Source organism: Rana temporaria, chromosome 12 (genome assembly GCF_905171775.1).
Source record: "Rana temporaria chromosome 12, aRanTem1.1, whole genome shotgun sequence".
Lineage (NCBI taxonomy): Eukaryota > Metazoa > Chordata > Amphibia > Anura > Ranidae > Rana > Rana temporaria.
The window spans coordinates 1599938-1617951 of record NC_053500.1 but is presented as its reverse complement, the minus strand read 5'-3'; the positions used below and the strand labels follow the sequence as shown (position 1 = coordinate 1617951).

Here is an 18014-nt window from a genome sequence, read left to right as displayed (position 1 = left end):
TTGGGATTGGTCACTGAGGACACGCCCCCTTGTACAAGGAGCTGACAGTCGTGGGTCGGATGTAATAAAGAGCCGTTCTCGCAGCTTTGCTCCAGCTGTCGCCTCTGCAGCGGCCTGCGGTCTGCACACAAGGCAGCGCCCCCTCCCCTCCCCCCACATATGTTTTTTTAATAGATCTCCATTTTAATGGATTAGTTGCATTTTTCTCACTCCCTTGTTCTGCGTCCAAATCGCAGCCGTCCTAATAAAAGCCACATTTCCTCCCGAGCGAAACCCGCCAACCCTCCACATTGTTTATTATTTATTCTTCATTATCTCCGATCATGTGCTTTGTAGGGACCTCCACCCAGCGTGACCCCCGACAGATCCGAGGGGTTCCCACCATCCCTGTCCCGGGTCTGTACCCCCCGCTGTGCCCCATTATGAGGGGTTCCCACCATCCCTGTCCCGGGTCTGTACACCCGCTGTGCCCCATTATGAGGGGTTCCCACCATCCCTGTCCCGGGTCTGTACACCCGCTGTGCCCCATTATGAGGGGTTCCCACCATCCCTGTCCCGGGTCTGTACACCCGCTGTGCCCCATTATGAGGGGTTCCCACCATCCCTGTGCTGAGTTCCCGGGTCTGTACACCCGCTGTGCCCATTATGAGGGGTTCCCACCATCCCTGTGCTGAGTTCCAGGGGTCTGTACACCCGCTGTGCCCATTATGAGGGGTTCCCACCATCCCTGTGCTGAGTTCCAGGGGTCTGTACACCCGCTGTGCCCCATTATGAGGGGTTCCCACCATCCCTGTGCTGAGTTCCCGGGTCTGTACACCCGCTGTGCCCATTATGAGGGGTTCCCACCATCCCTGTGCCGAGTTCCCGGGTCTGTACACCCGCTGTGCCCATTATGAGGGGTTCCCACCATCCCTGTGCTGAGTTCCCGGGTCTGTACACCCGCTGTGCCCATTATGAGGGGTTCCCACCATCCCTGTGCTGAGTTCCGGGGTCTGTACACCCGCTGTGCCCCATTATGAGGGGTTCCCACCATCCCTGTGCTGAGTTCCCGGGTCTGTACACCCGCTGTGCCCCATTATGAGGGGTTCCCACCATCCCTGTGCTGAGTTCCCGGGTCTGTACACCCGCTGTGCCCCATTATGAGGGGTTCCCACCATCCCTGTGCTGAGTTCCCGGGTCTGTACACCCGCTGTGCCCATTATGAGGGGTTCTCACCATCCCTGTGCTGAGTTCCCGGGTCTGTACACCCGCTGTGCCCATTATGAGGGGTTCTCACCATCCCTGTGCCGAGTTCCTGGGTCTGTACCCCCGCTGTGCCCATTATGAGGGGTTCCCACCATCCCTGTGCTGAGTTCCCGGGTCTGTACCCCCGCTGTGCCCCATTATGAGGAGTTCCCACCATCCCTGTGCTGAGTTCCTGGGTCTGTACACCCGCTGTGCCCATTATGAGGGGTTCCCACCATCCCTGTGCTGAGTTCCCGGGTCTGTACACCCGCTGTGCCCCATTATGAGGGGTTCCCACCATCCCTGTGCTGAGTTCCCGGGTCTGTACACCCGCTGTGCCCATTATGAGGGGTTCCCACCATCCCTGTGCTGAGTTCCCGGGTCTGTACACCCGCTGTGCCCCATTATGAGGGGTTCCCACCATCCCTGTGCTGAGTTCCCGGGTCTGTACACCCGCTGTGCCCCATTATGAGGGGTTCCCACCATCCCTGTGCTGAGTTCCTGGGTCTGTACACCCGCTGTGCCCATTATGAGGGGTTCCCACCATCCCTGTGCTGAGTTCCCGGGTCTGTACCCCCCGCTGTGCCCCATTATGAGGGGTTCTCACCATCCCTATGCTGAGTTCCCGGGTCTGTACACCCGCTGTGCCCATTATGAGGGGTTCCCACCATCCCTGTGCTGAGTTCCCGGGTCTGTACACCCGCTGTGCCCATTATGAGGGGTTCCCACCATCCCTGTGCTGAGTTCCCGGGTCTGTACCCCCGCTGTGCCCATTATGAGGGGTTCTCACCATCCCTGTGCTGAGTTCCTGGGTCTGTACACCCGCTGTGCCCATTATGAGGGGTTCCCACCATCCCTGTGCTGAGTTCCCGGGTCTGTACACCCACTGTGCCCATTATGAGGGGTTCCCACCATCCCTGTGCCGAGTTCCTGGGTCTGTACCCCTCATATTGAACTCAAAGTTTTGATTTGAGGATCTTTAAATTGTCATAAAATTAAATATAACAAAGTTACAGAAATAATATTATTATGTCTGTGCCCTCCCCTTCTCTACATCACATGGTTGTCTGTGCCCTCCCCTTCTCTACATCACACGGGTGTCTGTGCCCTCCCCTTCTCTACATCACACGGGTGTCTGTGCCCTCCCCTTCTCTACATCACATGTGTGTCTGTGCCCTCCCCTTCTCTACATCACATGGGTGTCTGTGCCCGCCCCTTCTCTACATCACATGGGTGTCTGTGCCGCCCCTTCTCTACATCACACGGGTGTCTGTGCCCTCCCCTTCTCTACATCACACGGTTGTCTGTGCCCTCCCCTTCTCTACATCACACGGGTGTCTGTGCCCGCCCCTTCTCTACATCACATGGGTGTCTGTGCCGCCCCTTCTCTACATCACATGGGTGTCTGTGCCGCCCCTTCTCTACATCACACGGGTGTCTGTGCCCTCCCCTTCTCTACATCACACGGTTGTCTGTGCCCTCCCCTTCTCTACATCACATGGTTGTCTGTGCCCTCCCCTTCTCTACATCACACGGGTGTCTGTGCCCGCCCCTTCTCTACATCACACGGGTGTCTGTGCCCTCCCCTTCTCTACATCACGCGGGTGTCTGTGCCCTCCCCTTCTCTACATCACGCGGGTGTCTGTGCCCTCCCCTTCTCTACATCACGCGGGTGTCTGTGCCCTCCCCTTCTCTACATCACACGGATGTCTGTGCCCTCCCCTTCTCTACATCACGCGGGTGTCTGTGCCCTCCCCTACATCACACGGGTGTCTGTGCCCTCCCCTACATCACACGGGTGTCTGTGCCCTCCCCTTCTCTACATCACACGGATGTCTGTGCCCTCCCCTTCTCTACATCACACGGGTGTCTGTGCCCTCCCCTACATCACACGGGTGTCTGTGCCCTCCCCTTCTCTACATCACACGAGTGTCTGTGCCCTCCCCTTCTCTACATCACACGAGTGTCTGTGCCCTCCCCTTCTCTACATCACACGGGTGTCTGTGCCCTCCCCTTCTCTACAACACGCGGGTGTCTGTGCCCTCCCCTTCTCTACATTTCACGGTTGTCTGTGCCCGCCCCTTCTCTACATCACATGGGTGTCTGTGCCCTCCCCTTCTCTACATCACATGGTTGTCTGTGCCCTCCCCTTCTCTACATCACATGGTTGTCTGTGCCCTCCCCTTCTCTACATCACATGGTTGTCTGTGCCCTCCCCTTCTCTACATCACACGGGTGTCTGTGGCCTCCCCTTCTCTACATCACATGGGTGTCTGTGCCCTCCCCTTCTCTACATCACATGGGTGTCTGTGCCCTCCCCTTCTCTACAACACACGAGTGTCTGTGCCCGCCCCTTCTCTACATCACATGGTTGTCTGTGCCCTCCCCTTCTCTACATCACATGGTTGTCTGTGCCCGCCCCTTCTCTACATCACATGGTTGTCTGTGCCCTCCCCTTCTCTCTATCACGGTTGTTGTTGTTGGGAAATTACATTGGGCCTTCGTTTTTCAGTCCGCCCACTTGTCCCCCCCCCCATTTGTCCCCTCCCCAGTCTGTAATTGGACATAGAAAGGAGACGCAGTGGACTGATGAGCTCATCTCTCTGTCACTCTGCTCTCTCCTCCTATCAGCACACAGGAATGGCTCTTAGCGCTGCCTCTCCCTCTTCCAATCTGAGCTTGGCTGTACAGGGACTGAAGGGGTTAATACCAGGCTGCACTGGGGGTACTTACTTTCTTTTCAGATTGAATCCATGCTGGGACTTGTAGTTCTCCTTGGAGGGGGGGAGTCAGATCTGGGGATGCTCCGCCTCCTCCTCACAGTATTGGTCCTCCTGTAGATGAGTCGGTTGCCCTTTGCCCTCCACATGTTTTGTATTGTAATGACAGGAGCAGGTTTTCATGTCGTTCCCCTCTCTGACCAGCGGGGGTTATCGGCGCTCTGTCCGGTGCGCTGCCCCTTTAACCGCCGTCTGCAGATGAAGTCATCTGGCGCTCGCAGTTTTCCTGCGCTGGGCTCGCTCTGTTTTCTCTAATAATTGGCAGCAGACCCAGATCCCCCCCTCCCCCCTCCTCCTCCTCCTTTCAAGTAATGAATAGTTGTAAGCAGATCAAAGGGGACGCGTTCCGCTTTCCTGGCTGCAATAAACGGCGTTGGAATTGGCGCAGCGCCCGGTGACTTCGGCATGCGGATGAGGTGCCAAACACAGGGGTCAGCTGCAAAGTGTCTCTTCCCCGCTCCTCTAATCCGTCTCTCCTCTCCCCATACAGGCCGCCGGCAGGTTGTCACAGATCGAGAAGGAGTACGGCGAGAAACTCGACAAGTCCGCGCAGGTACGTCACCCGTGCCGGCCAATCACAGAGTTCATACATGAGCGAGGCGCCAAATCTGAGAACTGAAGAAAAAATTGCATTTTATCTGCTGCTAAGGGAATGCGATATTAGAGAATAAATATTCTTCAAAAAACAGAATGTAAAGTAGAGATATAGAGGGTCAGAAATAATCCCCAACAATGTAGAGCAGAGATACAGAGGGTCAGAAATAATCCCCAACAAACAACGTAGAGCAGAGATACAAAGGGTCAGAAATAATCCCCAACAAACAGAATGTAGAGCAGAAAAAAAAGGGGTCAGAAATAATCCCCAACAAATAATGTAGAGCAGAGATACAGAGGGTCAGAAATAATCCCCAACAAATAATGTAGAGCAGAGATACAGAGGGTCAGAAATAATCCCCAACAAACAGAATGTAGAGCAGAGATACAGAGGGTCATAAATAATCCCCAACAAACAATGTAGAGCAGAGATACAGAGGGTCATAAATAATCCCCAACAAACAATGTAGAGCAGAGATACAGAGGGTCAGAAATAATCCCCAACAAACAGAATGTAGAGCAGAAAAAAAAGGGGTCAGAAATAATCCCCAACAAATAATGTAGAGCAGAGATACAGAGGGTCAGAAATAATCCCCAACAAACAGAATGTAGAGCAGAGATACAGAGGGTCATAAATAATCCCCAACAAACAATGTAGAGCAGAGATACAGAGGGTCAGAAATAATCCCCAACAAACAATGTAGAGCAGAAATACAGAGGGTCAGAAATAATCCCCAACAAACAATGTAGAGCAGAGATACAGAGGGTCAGAAATAATCCCCAACAAACAATGTAGAGCAGAGATACAGAGGGTCAGAAATGATCCCCAACAAACAGAACGTAGAGCAGGGATACAAAGGGTCATAAATAATCCCCAACAAACAGAATGTAGAGCAGAGATACATAGGGTCAGAAATAATCCCCAACAAACAATGTAGAGCAGAGATACAAAGGGTCAGAAATAATCCCCAACAAACAACGTAGAACAGAGATACAGAGGGTCAGAAATAATCCCCAACAAACAATGTAGAGCAGAGATACAGAGGGTCAGAAATAATCCCCAACAAACAATGTAGAGCAGAGATACAAAGGGTCAGAAATAATCCCCAACAAACAATGTAGAGCAGAGATACAGAGGGTCAGAAATAATCCCCAACAAACAATGTAGAGCAGGGATACAAAGGGTCAGAAATAATCCCCAACAAACAATGTAGAGCAGAGATACAGAGGGTCAGAAATAATCCCCAACAAACAATGTAGAGCAGAGATACAGAGGGTCAGAAATAATCTTCAACAAACAGAACGTAGAGCAGAGATACAAAGGGTCAGAAATAATCCCCAACAAACAATGTAGAGCAGAGATACAGAGGGTCAGAAATAATCCCCAACAAACAATGTAGAGCAGAGATACAGAGGGTCAGAAATAATCTTCAACAAACAGAACGTAGAGCAGAGATACAGAGGGTCATAAATAATCCCCAACAAACAGAACGTAGAGCAGAGATACAAAGGGTCAGAAATAATCCCCAACAAACAATGTAGAGCAGAGATACAGAGGGTCAGAAATAATCCCCAACAAACAATGTAGAGCAGAGATACAGAGGGTCAGAAATAATCTTCAACAAACAGAACGTAGAGCAGAGATACAGAGGGTCATAAATAATCCCCAACAAACAGAATGTAGAGCAGGGATACAAAGGGTCAGAAATAATCTTCAACAAACAGAACGTAGAGCAGAGATACAAAGGGTCAGAAATAATCCCCAACAAACAGAACGTAGAGCAGAGATACAAAGGGTCAGAAATAATCTTCAACAAACAACGTAGAGCAGAGATACAAAGGGTCAGAAATAATCCCCAACAAACAATGTAGAGCAGAGATACAGAGGGTCAGAAATAATCCCCCAACAAACAATGTAGAGCAGAGATACAGAGGGTCAGAAATAATCCCCAACAAACAATGTAGAGCAGAGATACAGAGGGTTAGAAATAATCCCCCCCTCCCCCGTTGTTTTGGGGGATATTTGTGACTGCGGAGTGCGTTCCCCCCCCCCTCCCCCGTTGTAGGTGAGCTCTTTAGCATTCCTATGACGGAATCTCACATTCCACAACTTCAAACACGGCGGCGCCCGTCACTCCCGGCGGTGGACGTTGGCTGGTGGCGTCTTCCCCTCGGTGTCTCCGGATATTTCAGATCCGTCTTCTGTTCTGAGCCGCAGGAAATCTCCGGAACGCCAACATTTCCATCAATCCGGAGTGACGGAACCGATACATTGTTTCCACCGCCAGAAAATACCCGAAATACGGGAGAGGACCATGGTGTCCTACCACCGGGGGGCCTCACCGGGGTACCGCACCACCCTACAGGGGGCCTCACAGGGGTACCACCCCATCCTACAGGGGACATCACCGGGGTACCACCCCATCCTACAGGGGGCCTCACCGGGGTACCACCCCATCCTACAGGGGGCCTCACCGGGGTACCACCCCATCCTACAGGGGACATCCCCCCTCCCCCCCCCCCAAAAAAAATCCCCCTCTCCTCTTCCCCACAATCCCCCCCCTAAAAAAAATCCCCCTCTCCTCTCCCCCACAATCCCCTTTTCAGGAGAGGAGAGTTACAGAGGAAGGAGCAGAGTCCTCCAGCAGAGTATATCAGGAGAGGAGAGTTATAGAGGAGGGAGCAGAGTCCTCCAGCAGAGTATATCAGGAGAGGAGAGTTATAGAGGAAGGAGCAGAGTCCTCCAGCAGAGTATATCAGGAGAGGAGAGTTATAGAGGAAGGAGCAGAGTCCTCCAGCAGAGTATATCAGGAGAGTTATAGAGGAAGGAGCAGAGTCCTCCAGCAGAGTATATCAGGAGAGGAGAGTTTTGGAGGAAGGAGCAGAGTCCTCCAGCAGAGTATATCAGGAGAGGAGAGTTATAGAGGAAGGAGCAGAGCCCTCCAGCAGAGTATATCAGGAGAGGAGAGTTATAGAGGAAGGAGCAGAGTCCTCCAGCAGAGTATATCAGGAGAGGAGAGTTATAGAGGAAGGAGCAGAGTCCTCCAGCAGAGTATATCAGGAGAGGAGAGTTATAGAGGAAGGAGCAGAGTCCTCCAGCAGAGTATATCAGGAGAGGAGAGTTATAGAGGAAGGAGCAGAGTCCTCCAGCAGAGTATATCAGGAGAGGAGAGTTATAGAGGAAGGAGCAGAGTCCTCCAGCAGAGTATATCAGGAGAGGAGAGTTATAGAGGAAGGAGCAGAGTCCTCCAGCAGAGTATATCGGGAGAGGAGAGTTATAGAGGAAGGAGCAGAGTCCTCCAGCAGAGTATATCGGGAGAGGAGAGTTATAGAGGAAGGAGCAGAGTCCTCCAGCAGAGTATATCAGGAGAGGAGAGTTATAGAGGAAGGAGCAGAGTCCTCCAGCAGAGTATATCAGGAGAGGAGAGTTATAGAGGAAGGAGCAGAGTCCTACAGCAGAGTATATCAGGAGAGGAGAGTTATAGAGGAAGGAGCAGAGTCCTCCAGCAGAGTATATCAGGAGAGGAGAGTTATAGAGGAAGGAGCAGAGTCCTACAGCAGAGTATATCAGGAGAGGAGAGTTATAGAGGAAGGAGCAGAGTCCTCCAGCAGAGTATATCAGGAGAGGAGAGTTATAGAGGAAGAAGCAGAGTCCTCCAGCAGAGTATATCAGGAGAGGAGAGTTATAGAGGAAGGAGCAGAGTCCTGCAGCAGAGTATAACAGGAGAGGAGAGTTATAGAGGAGGGAGCAGAGTATATCAGGAGAGGAGAGTTGGGAAGGTGAGGAGTCCTGTGGTGTATGGCGGTGTAGAGTCGGTGAAGTCCTCCTCTCTTTTCCCGGGTTCTCCTCTCCCCTGACGCGTTTCGTCCTCCTGTAGGTGGTGTGCGATCTTCAGGCCTCTATGACTTCCCTGAGAGAGGAGAAGAGTCGGCAGCAGCTCGGTATGGAGAGGAGGTTTCAGGAAGCTGCGAGGAATCACGATGAAGAGAAGAGGAGGATCATGAAGGAGAATGAGAAGACGATGAAGGTGAATGTCGTGTGATTGGTGGAATGATATCATAGAGAGGAAACAATGTAACATTAGGGGTGACAATGTCCTCATCTAACAATTACTAAAGGGGGCTCCCGCATTCCGATAAGCCCCCCGCAGACCCCGACAACCAACGGCCAGGGTTGTCGAGAAGAGGCCCTTGTCCTCATCAACATGGGGACAAGGTGGTATGGGGGGCACAGGGCACCCCATCCCCCCACAAAGCACCCACCCCCCCATGTCGAGGGCATGCGGACTGGTACGGTTCAGGAGGGGGGGCTGCTTGCTCGGATAAGGGTCTGGTATGGATTTTGGGGGGGCCCCCACGCTGGTACAAATGCCCCCCCCACACACACACACACTTTTCACATATTTATTTGTATCATTTATAATTTTCCTTCCTTTCATTATGTGACACTTTGTGTCTCTCACATAAAATCCCAATAAAATAATATTTATGTTTTTGGTTGTAACAAAATGTGGGAATATCAAGGGGTATGAATACTTTTTCCCGGCATTGTATGTTCTGCTGTCTCGTTGTATCTCATGGTATTTGATGTGTGTGGGGGAGGGGATTATGGAGATTGTATGATTTGATTGGACGATGGATCCCTGGGATGTTGGGTGTGATCAGGAGCAGCTCTGAATGATAAACCTTCTTTTGTTTGTAATATTTTTGGCAAATGTTTTTCTTTTATATATATAAAACTTTATTTAAATATTAAAATGATATACATAGTAATATTTTTGGCCAATCTTTTTTTTTTTTTTAATAAAAAACTTTATTTAAACTTCACAATTATATACATAGGGCCAGTTTAAGAGAGACTGGCTTAATTTTGAGGCGGTGTAGCGTATCGTATTTACGCTACGTCGCCGTAAGTCAGAGAGGCAAGTGCTGTATTCACAAAGCACTTGCCTCCTAAGTTATGGCGACGTAGCGTAAATGGGCCGGTCTAAGCGCGCCTAATTCAAATGAGGATGAGGGGGCGTGTTTTATGTTAATGACTGGTGACCCGACGTGATTGACGTTTTTTACGAACGGCGCATGCGCCGTCCGTGGAATTTCCCAGTGTGCATTGCTCCAAAGTACGCCGCAAGGACGTATTGGTTTCGACGTAAACGTAAATTACGTCCAGCCCCATTCACGGACGACTTACGCAAACAACGTAAAATTTTCAAATTTCAACACGGGAACGACGGCCATACTTAACATTGGCTAAGCCAGCTATTTGTTCGACTGACTTTACGCCGGAAAAAGCCTTATGTAAACGAAGTAAAAAAATGCGCCGGGTGCACGTACGTTTCTGAATTGGCGTATCTAGCTCATTTGCATATTCTACGCCGAACTCAGCGGAAGCGCCACCTAGCGGCCAAGATACGACGGCGTAGGAGACTTACGCCGCTCGTATCTTAGCTTAATTTAAGCGTATCTGGTTTCCAGAATACGCTTAAATTTATGATGGCGTAGATTCAGAGTTACGACGGCGTATCTACTGATACGCCGGCGTAACTGTCTCTGAATCCAGCCCATAGTAATATTTTTGGCCAATCTTTTTTTTTTTTTGTTATAAAAAACTTTATTTAAACTTCAAAATTATATACAGAGTAATGTTTTTGGCCAATCACCATCAGCAATGTTTAGATCCTGGAAATCGAATCGCACGTCTCCTCGCGGTTTCCATTGTCGGCCTTCACATGGGAGAGACCTGGTACTCGGGCTGTCTCCCTGTGTGGCCCCTCCCAGACTCATCCATCAAGGGGACCCATTAGCATCATTCATGGCAGAGGGGTTCCCACCACTGACCGTCTGTCCCACCCCCACCGCAACACTTCATTTACCCCGCCTTCCCCTCATTAATACCCCCAATCCCTCCATTTATCAGGAGCCCCGACGCCACTAATCACCCCGCAGTGTTGTGATAGAGAGCGGGGGCCCCTCCAACTTCTCCGCACTTCTTTCTTTATGTGGCTTTCAATGTTTGTCTCAACATGGCAGACATTCTCTGCTTTATACCTCCTCTGTATACAGTACCTGGAAAAAGTATTCATACCCCTCTATATACAGAGCCTGGAAAAAGTATTCATACCCCTCTATATACAGAGCCTGGAAAAAGTTTTCATACCCCTCTATATACAGAGCCTGGAAAAAGTATTCATACCCCTCTATATACAGAGCCTGGAAAAAGTATTCATACCCCTCTATATACAGAGCCTGGAAAAAGTATTCATACCCCCTGAAATTTCCCACATCTTGTCACGTTACAACCAAAAATGTAAATGTATTTTATTGGGATTTTATGTGATAGACCAGGGGGGGTCTCCAAACCACGGCCCTCCAGGTGTTGCAGAACTACACGTCCCATGAGGCATTGTAAAACTCTTGACATTCACAGACATGACCGGGCATGATGGGAATTGTAGTTCCTGAACAACTGGAGAGTCAACGTATGGAGACCCCGGTGAGAGACCAACACAAAGTGTCACATAATTGTGAAGTGGAAGGAAAATGATACAAATAAATCTGTGAAAAGTGTGGTGGGGGTGCATTTGTATGGAGCCCCCCGGAGTCAATACTTTGTAGAACCCCCTTTCTCTACAAGTCTTTTTGGGGGTGTCTCTACCAGCTTTGCACATCTAGAGAGGAACATTTCTCCTCCATTCTTCTTCTCTGTAAAATATCTCAAGCTTGGGCTTTGATGTAAACCCCTCCATTGTAGCTCTGGCTGTACTTTAGGGTCGTTGTCCTGCTGGAAGGTGAACCCCCCCCCCCCCGGGTCTCAAGTCTTTTGCAGACTCTAAGAGGTTTTCTTCTAAGATTGTCCTGTATTTGTCTCCATCCATCTTCCCATCAACTCTGACCAGCTTCCCTGTCCCTGCTGAAGAAAAGCATCCCCACCACATGAGGCTGCCACCACCATGTTTCACGGTGGGGATGGTGTGTTCATGGGGAGGTGCAGTGTTAGTTTTCCCCACACATAGCGGGCAAAAAGTAAAATGTAGGTGTCATGTGACCAGAGCACCTTCTTCCACATGTTTGCTGTGTCCCCTCCCCTACATGTTTGCTGTGTCCCCTCCCCTACATGTTTGCTGTGTCCCCTCCCCCACATGTTTGCTGTGTCCCCTCCCCCACATGTTTGCTGTGTCCCCTCCCCCACATGTTTGCTGTGTCCCCTCCCCCACATGTTTGCTCTGTCCCCTCCCCCACATGGCTTCTCACAAACTGCAAACAGGACTTCTTATGTCTTTCTTCCTCCAATGTCTTTCTTCTTGTCACTCTTCCATAAAGGGCAGATTTGTGGAGAGACCACTAATAGTTGTCCTGTGGACAGATTCTCCCCCCTGAGCTGTGTAGCTCCTGTGCAGCTCCTCCAGAGTTACCATGGGACCTCTTGGCTGCTTCTCTGATGAATGCTCTCCTTGCCCGGCCCGGTCAGTTTAGGTGGACTGCCATGTCTTGGTAGATTTGCAGTTGTGCCATACTCTTTCCATTTTCCGATGATGGATTGAACAGAAGCTCCGTGAGATCTTCAAAGCTTGGGAGATTTTTTTTTATAACCGAACCCTGTTTTATACTTCTCCACAACTTTATCCCTGACCTGTCTGGTGTGTTCCTCGGCCTTCATGATGCTGTTTGTTCACTGAGGTTCTCCAACAAACCTCTGAGGGCTTCACAGAACAGCTGTATTTATACTGAGATGACATGACACACAGGTGGGCTCTACTTACTAATTAGGTGATTTCTGAAGGGGATTGGTGCCTCTAGATTTTAGTTATCAGAGTAAAGGGGGCGCCATACAAAATTTTATAGTTGAAGATTAAATTGTAACCTGAGAGAAGATGGATGTGGGAGGTCCTCCGCGGTTCGCTGTGCCCAGGTGATGTCATCGCCGCCCGTTTTCCGGTAGTCATGTCCGGCGGCCATTTTCCTGACCAGGACGGGAGGCGACAGAAATGTGTTTCTGGTGATCAGTAGACTTTTGTAGGACTGACGTTGTTCCAGAAATACTGCGTCCTCACACGACCCGCGGCTGAGGTTTCCCGTGTTTATGTCTTCAGCGGACGGAGGAGCGCGCTGTGACCGATGTGCCCTACAATTATGGAGGAGGTCCGATGAATGCGATGCCTATCAGCAGGTCATAATTGCCATCTTACCTTAAAACATCCATCACACGGGGGCCCAAGAGTCGCCGTCTCGCAGGGTCCCGGGGCCCGTCCCCTTCATGTGGAGATGGGAAACGAGGGTGGAAGTGGAGATTAGAAAGTGGTGGGGGATGTGGTCAGAATGTTGTGTCTGAGAGGCCGTCGCTTCTAGAAAACCGCGGCACTCCCAGCTCTGTGATTTCCAGGGACTTCTCTCTCCAGTGTCTGGTCCCGACTCTCAGGATTTCTTATGTTTGAAGAAGATTTCGGAAGACTCTTCTGCTATCTGTGTCCCCGTTTGGGAGATTCGTCCTCACTTCCTGTCCTGAAAAACTCGAGGGTTCTGCAGTAACCAGACTTCCTGTTTCCAAGTGTAATCTCTTCTCTCCTGACACGCGAGATAATAAGCCCCCCTCCTGTTTTTTTTTTTTTTTTTTGCATTACACCGCCCTGGGGACCACAGGTGTGATAGAAAGAAAAAAAAAACGGGAGGGGGGCCGACCAGGCCTATAAGGGACTTTGGGGACTATCGGGCCCCTTACAGGTGTAATGCAAAATATAAAAAAAGGGAGGGGGGCCAACCAGGCCTGTAAGGGGCCCTGGGGACTATCGGGCCCCTTACAGGTGTAATGCAAAATAAACAAAAGGGAGGGAGGCCGATCAGGCCTGTAAGGGGTCCTGGGGACTATCGGGCCCCTTACAGGTGTAATGCAAAAAATAAATAATAAAAAAAAACGGGAGGCGGGCCTGTAAGAGGCCATAGGGACCATCGGGCCCCTTACAGGTGTAATGCAAAAAAAAAAAACGGGAGGGGGGCCAGCCAGGCCCCTGGGGACCATCGGGCCCCTTACAGGTGTAATGCCTGTCCCCCCTGATGGCGGCCCTGGGTACACTTGTTGATGCAACAGAACTGTCTGTATTTATTGGCGTATAACACTCACTTTATCACCCTGAAAATCTGTTGCAAATGGCGTGTGCGTGTTTTACGCTGATACTGCGATTTGGGCCGCCTCGGAGAGAACGGGGAGGGGGTTGGACGAGCGCAGTCCGATTACATACAGCGAGAATCTCCTGTTTACTCAGTGGCCTCTGTAATAGGAAGTCCCACCTCCTGGGCCGGCATTAGACCAGTGTTCTGTCTATCATACAAGCCGGTCCAGGAGGCGGGACTTTGTATTAAAGAGGCCGCCGAGTAAACAGGAGATTCTCGCTGAATGTAATCTCAACTCGCCCGCCCCCCTCCCTGGGATGGGCATTGATCAGGCTGCATTGATGGGCAATGGTGAGGCTGCAGATGGGCATTGATCAAGCTGCATTGATGGGCAATGGTGAGGCTGCAGATGGGCATTGATCAGGCTGCATTGATGGGCAATGGTGAGGCTGCAGATGGGCATTGATCAGGCTGCATTGATGGGCAATGGTGAGGCTGCAGATGGGCATTGATCAGGCTGCATTGATGGGCAATGGTGAGGCTGCAGGTGGGCATTGATCAAGCTGCTTTGATGGGCAATGGTGAGGCTGCAGATGGGCATTGATTAGGCTGCATTGTTGGGCACAGGTGAGGCTGCAGATGGGCATTGATTAGGCTGCATTGATGGGCAATGATGAGGCTGCAGATGGGCATTGATCAGGCTGCAATGGTGAGGCTGCAGATGGGCATTGATCAAGCTGCTTTGATGGGCAATGGTGAGGTTGCACATGGGCAATGATCAGGCTGTATTGATGGGCAATGGTGAGGTTGCACATGGGCAATGATCAGGCTGTATTGATGGGCAATGGTGAGGTTGCACATGGGCATTGATCAGGCTGCATTGATGGGCACTGACCCTTATTTTGCTTCAAAGTTCTTTATTTAAAATGTACAATGTTTTCCTGAAACTATCCTCTTAAAATGAAGGTGCGTGTTATACGCCTGTGCGTGTTATTCGCCGATAAATCCGGTATCTGCAGCCATTCCCAGACCCCTCTTCTACATCTTGGAGATCCACCCTCTATTTCTCCTGGTACAGAAAGACGGGGGGAGGGGATCTGAAATTAACAGTTGTCACCAGACCTGGAATAGATGAATATTTTCCAATGGGGACACCTGTTCCATTGACAGCTAAAAGGAGATTTTCCTGACTTTTCCTCATTTTCTCCTCCTCCCTGAACGGGAAGAAGACGTTTTGGCTTTAGATCTACTTTAAGGATGAAGTTGCTCGTTGTGCCGGAGACAGATCTCCATGCGGTCACTTACTGTCATCTTTTCCCGGCATAGAAGTGGCTGACAGTCTCTTCTGTTTTCATCCAAGAATTTACCATGGAAAATAGTTCTCTGATCACAATCTGTTTTTTTACACATTATAGATCAGACATTCTCAACCATGAAATCATCGGAATCCTCCATAGGTTGCTAGGGGGTCCGTCAGATGTGGTTAGTTGACCTCCCAACCAGGATCAGCGATCAATGAACGTGACCATTTTCAACCAGGGTTCTGTAGAACCATAGGGTTCCTCTGGAGTTTGCTAATGGTTCTTTAAGGTGTCACTAGGTGACCTTCTAACCAGGATCAATTATTAAAGGTCAGTGAACTTGACCTCTCTCAACCAGGGTTCTGTGGAACCATAGGGTACCTCTAGGGGTTGCTAAGGGTTCTTTGAGCTGTAGATTTTCCAACCAGGGTCAGTTTTGACCATTCTCAGCCAGGGCTCTGTGGAACCATAGGGCACCTCTACTGGTTCTTTGAGCTTTGGCTAGTAGACTTTCCAACCAGGGTCAGTTTTGACCATTCTCAGCCAGGGCTCTGTGGAACCATAGGGCACCTCTAGGGGTTCTTTGAGCTTTGGCTAGTAGACTTTCCAACCAGGGTCAGTTTTGACCATTCTCAGCCAGGGTTCCGTGTAACCATAGGGTACCTCTAGAGGTTGCTAAGGGTACTTTGAACTGTGGCTAGGTGACTTTCCAACCAGGATAATGAATCAATGGTCAATGAACTTGACTATTCTCAACCAGGGTTCCTCCATAGGTTGCTAAGGGATTTAAGATGTGATTAGTTGACCTTTCAACCAGGGTGAATGAATTAATGGTCAATGAACTTAACCACTCTCAACCAGTGTCTCATGAAACCACAGGGTTCCTCCAGAGGTTGCTAGGGGTTCTTTGAGCTGTGGCTAGTTTACCTTACAACCTGGGTAAATGAATCAATGGACAATTAACTTGACCATTCTCAACCAGGGATCCATGTAACCATAAGGTTCCTCCAGAGGTTGCAAGGGGTTCTTTAGGCTGTCGCTAGGTGAGTTTCTAAATATGATAAATTAATCAATGGTCAATGGACTTGACCATCTCAACCAGGGTTCTGTGGAACCATCGGGTTTCTCTGGAGTTTGCTAGGGGTTCTTTAAGTTGTCACTAGGTGACCTTCCACACAGGATCAATTATTAAAGGTCAGTGAACTTGACTTCTCTCAACCAGGGTTCTGTGCAACCCTAGGGCACCTCTAGAGATTGCTAGGAGTTCTTTGAACTGTGGCTAGGTGACTTTCCAACCAGGGTCAATGAATCAATGGTCAATGAACTTGACTATTCTCAACCAGGGTTCCATTAAACCACAGACTTCCTCCATAGGTTGGTAGGGGGGCTTTGAGATGTGATTACTTGACCTTTCAACCAGGGTGAATGAATTAATGGTCAAGTGTCTCATGAAACCACAGGGTTCCTCCAGAGGTTGCTAGGGGTTCTCTGAGCTGTGGCTAGTTTACCTTACAACCTTGGTAAATGAATCAATGGCCAATTAACTTCACTATTCTCAACCAGGGATCCTTGTAACCATAAGGTTTCTCCAGAGGTTGCTATGGTTTGAGCTGGTGCTAGGTAACCTTCCAACCAGGATCCATGAATCAATGGCCAATTAACTTGGTGCCTCAACCAGGGATCCGTGTAACCATACGGTTCCTCCAGAGGTTGCTAGGGGTTCTTTAGGCTGTCGCTAGGTGAGTTTCTAAATAGGATAAATTAATCAATAATCAATGAACTTGACCATCTCAACCAGGGTTTCGTGGAAGTTGAACCATAGGCTTCTCCTGAGGTTCCTAGGGGTTCTTTAAGCTGTCGCTAGGTGAGTTTCTATCCAGGATCAATGAATCAATGGTCAATGAACCTGACCATTCTCAACTAGGGTTCTGTGCAACCATCAGGTTTTTCCAGAGGTTGCTAGAGGTTCCTTATGGCTAGCTGAGCTTCCATCCCATGGTGCCTTCATTCTAAAACAGGCCCACCAATATAATGGGCATGACCCCCGATGGACTAATCTTAGGAGGAGTTCCTGGACACCTGAAGGGTTCCTCCGGGGGGAAAATGTTGGTAAAATCTTCCATAGATGGTCACGTGTGACTTTTGTGGGGCATTATGAGCTGAAATGCCCCTTTAAGCGCCAAGTTCATCGTGACTTTCCAACTTGTAAAGGATCCTCGTCATTCTTTTCTAATGTTGGAGGAAATAATAGGAAGATGATTGTGTATAATGTTTCTGATACAAGTTACTCATCATTCGCGTTCCTGGAAATTGAAAATATCCGAAGCACATCAAACGCCCTTCTTGTCTTTAATCCGGAGAGGGAAAACATGACCTATTCCCCCCCCCCCCAGTTATTTCATCCCTCTATCTGAACGCGGCTCCCTCTCCTGACATCAAAGGCCGTTTCTGGGATATCGATGGTGTGTTGCAACAACAAGTTTAGAAGAAACACAAAATTCCCACCAGAAAGGAATGTTGCCATATGTCTGCAAACCGGCATATGGATCGCTTTAAAACCAGATCGCCGCACATTGTGGGGAAGGAGGGCTGGGAGTGAAACATAATGGCAGCCCGTCGCTGCGTCCCCTGCGTTCTCCTCCTGAAGGGAACACCCATTTGTGTGCCGCCCCACCCGCCTGTGTGACCCCTTATGTGGGTATCATCTACATTGTATGTATTGAGCACCAACATATACCGCAGCGCTGTACAGAGAACTCTGCGCCAGTCACATCAGTCTCTGTACCAGAGGAGCTTACACTCTAATGTCCCCTCCCCCACAGTCATATCAGTCTCTGTACAGAGGAGCTTACACTCTAATGTCCCCTCCCCCCACAGTCACATCAGTCTCTGTACAGAGGAGCTTACACTCTAATGCCCCCCCCCCTCACAGTCATATCAGTCTCTGTACAGAGGAGCTTACACTCTAATGTCCCCTCCCCCCACAGTCACATCAGTCTATGTACAAAGG

At 49.8% G+C, this 18014-nt stretch overlaps 1 protein-coding gene across 1 annotated transcript in view; it reads left to right on the top strand.

Annotated features, from left to right (window-relative positions):
- Positions 1-18014, top strand: part of CEP112 (centrosomal protein 112) — a 148861-nt gene that overhangs the window by 107347 nt on the left and 23500 nt on the right. The window contains exons 12-13 of the mRNA XM_040331451.1: positions 4495-4557; positions 8477-8626. Coding sequence (XP_040187385.1) covers positions 4495-4557; positions 8477-8626 — 213 coding nt within the window. The remainder of the gene's footprint in view (positions 1-4494; positions 4558-8476; positions 8627-18014) is intronic.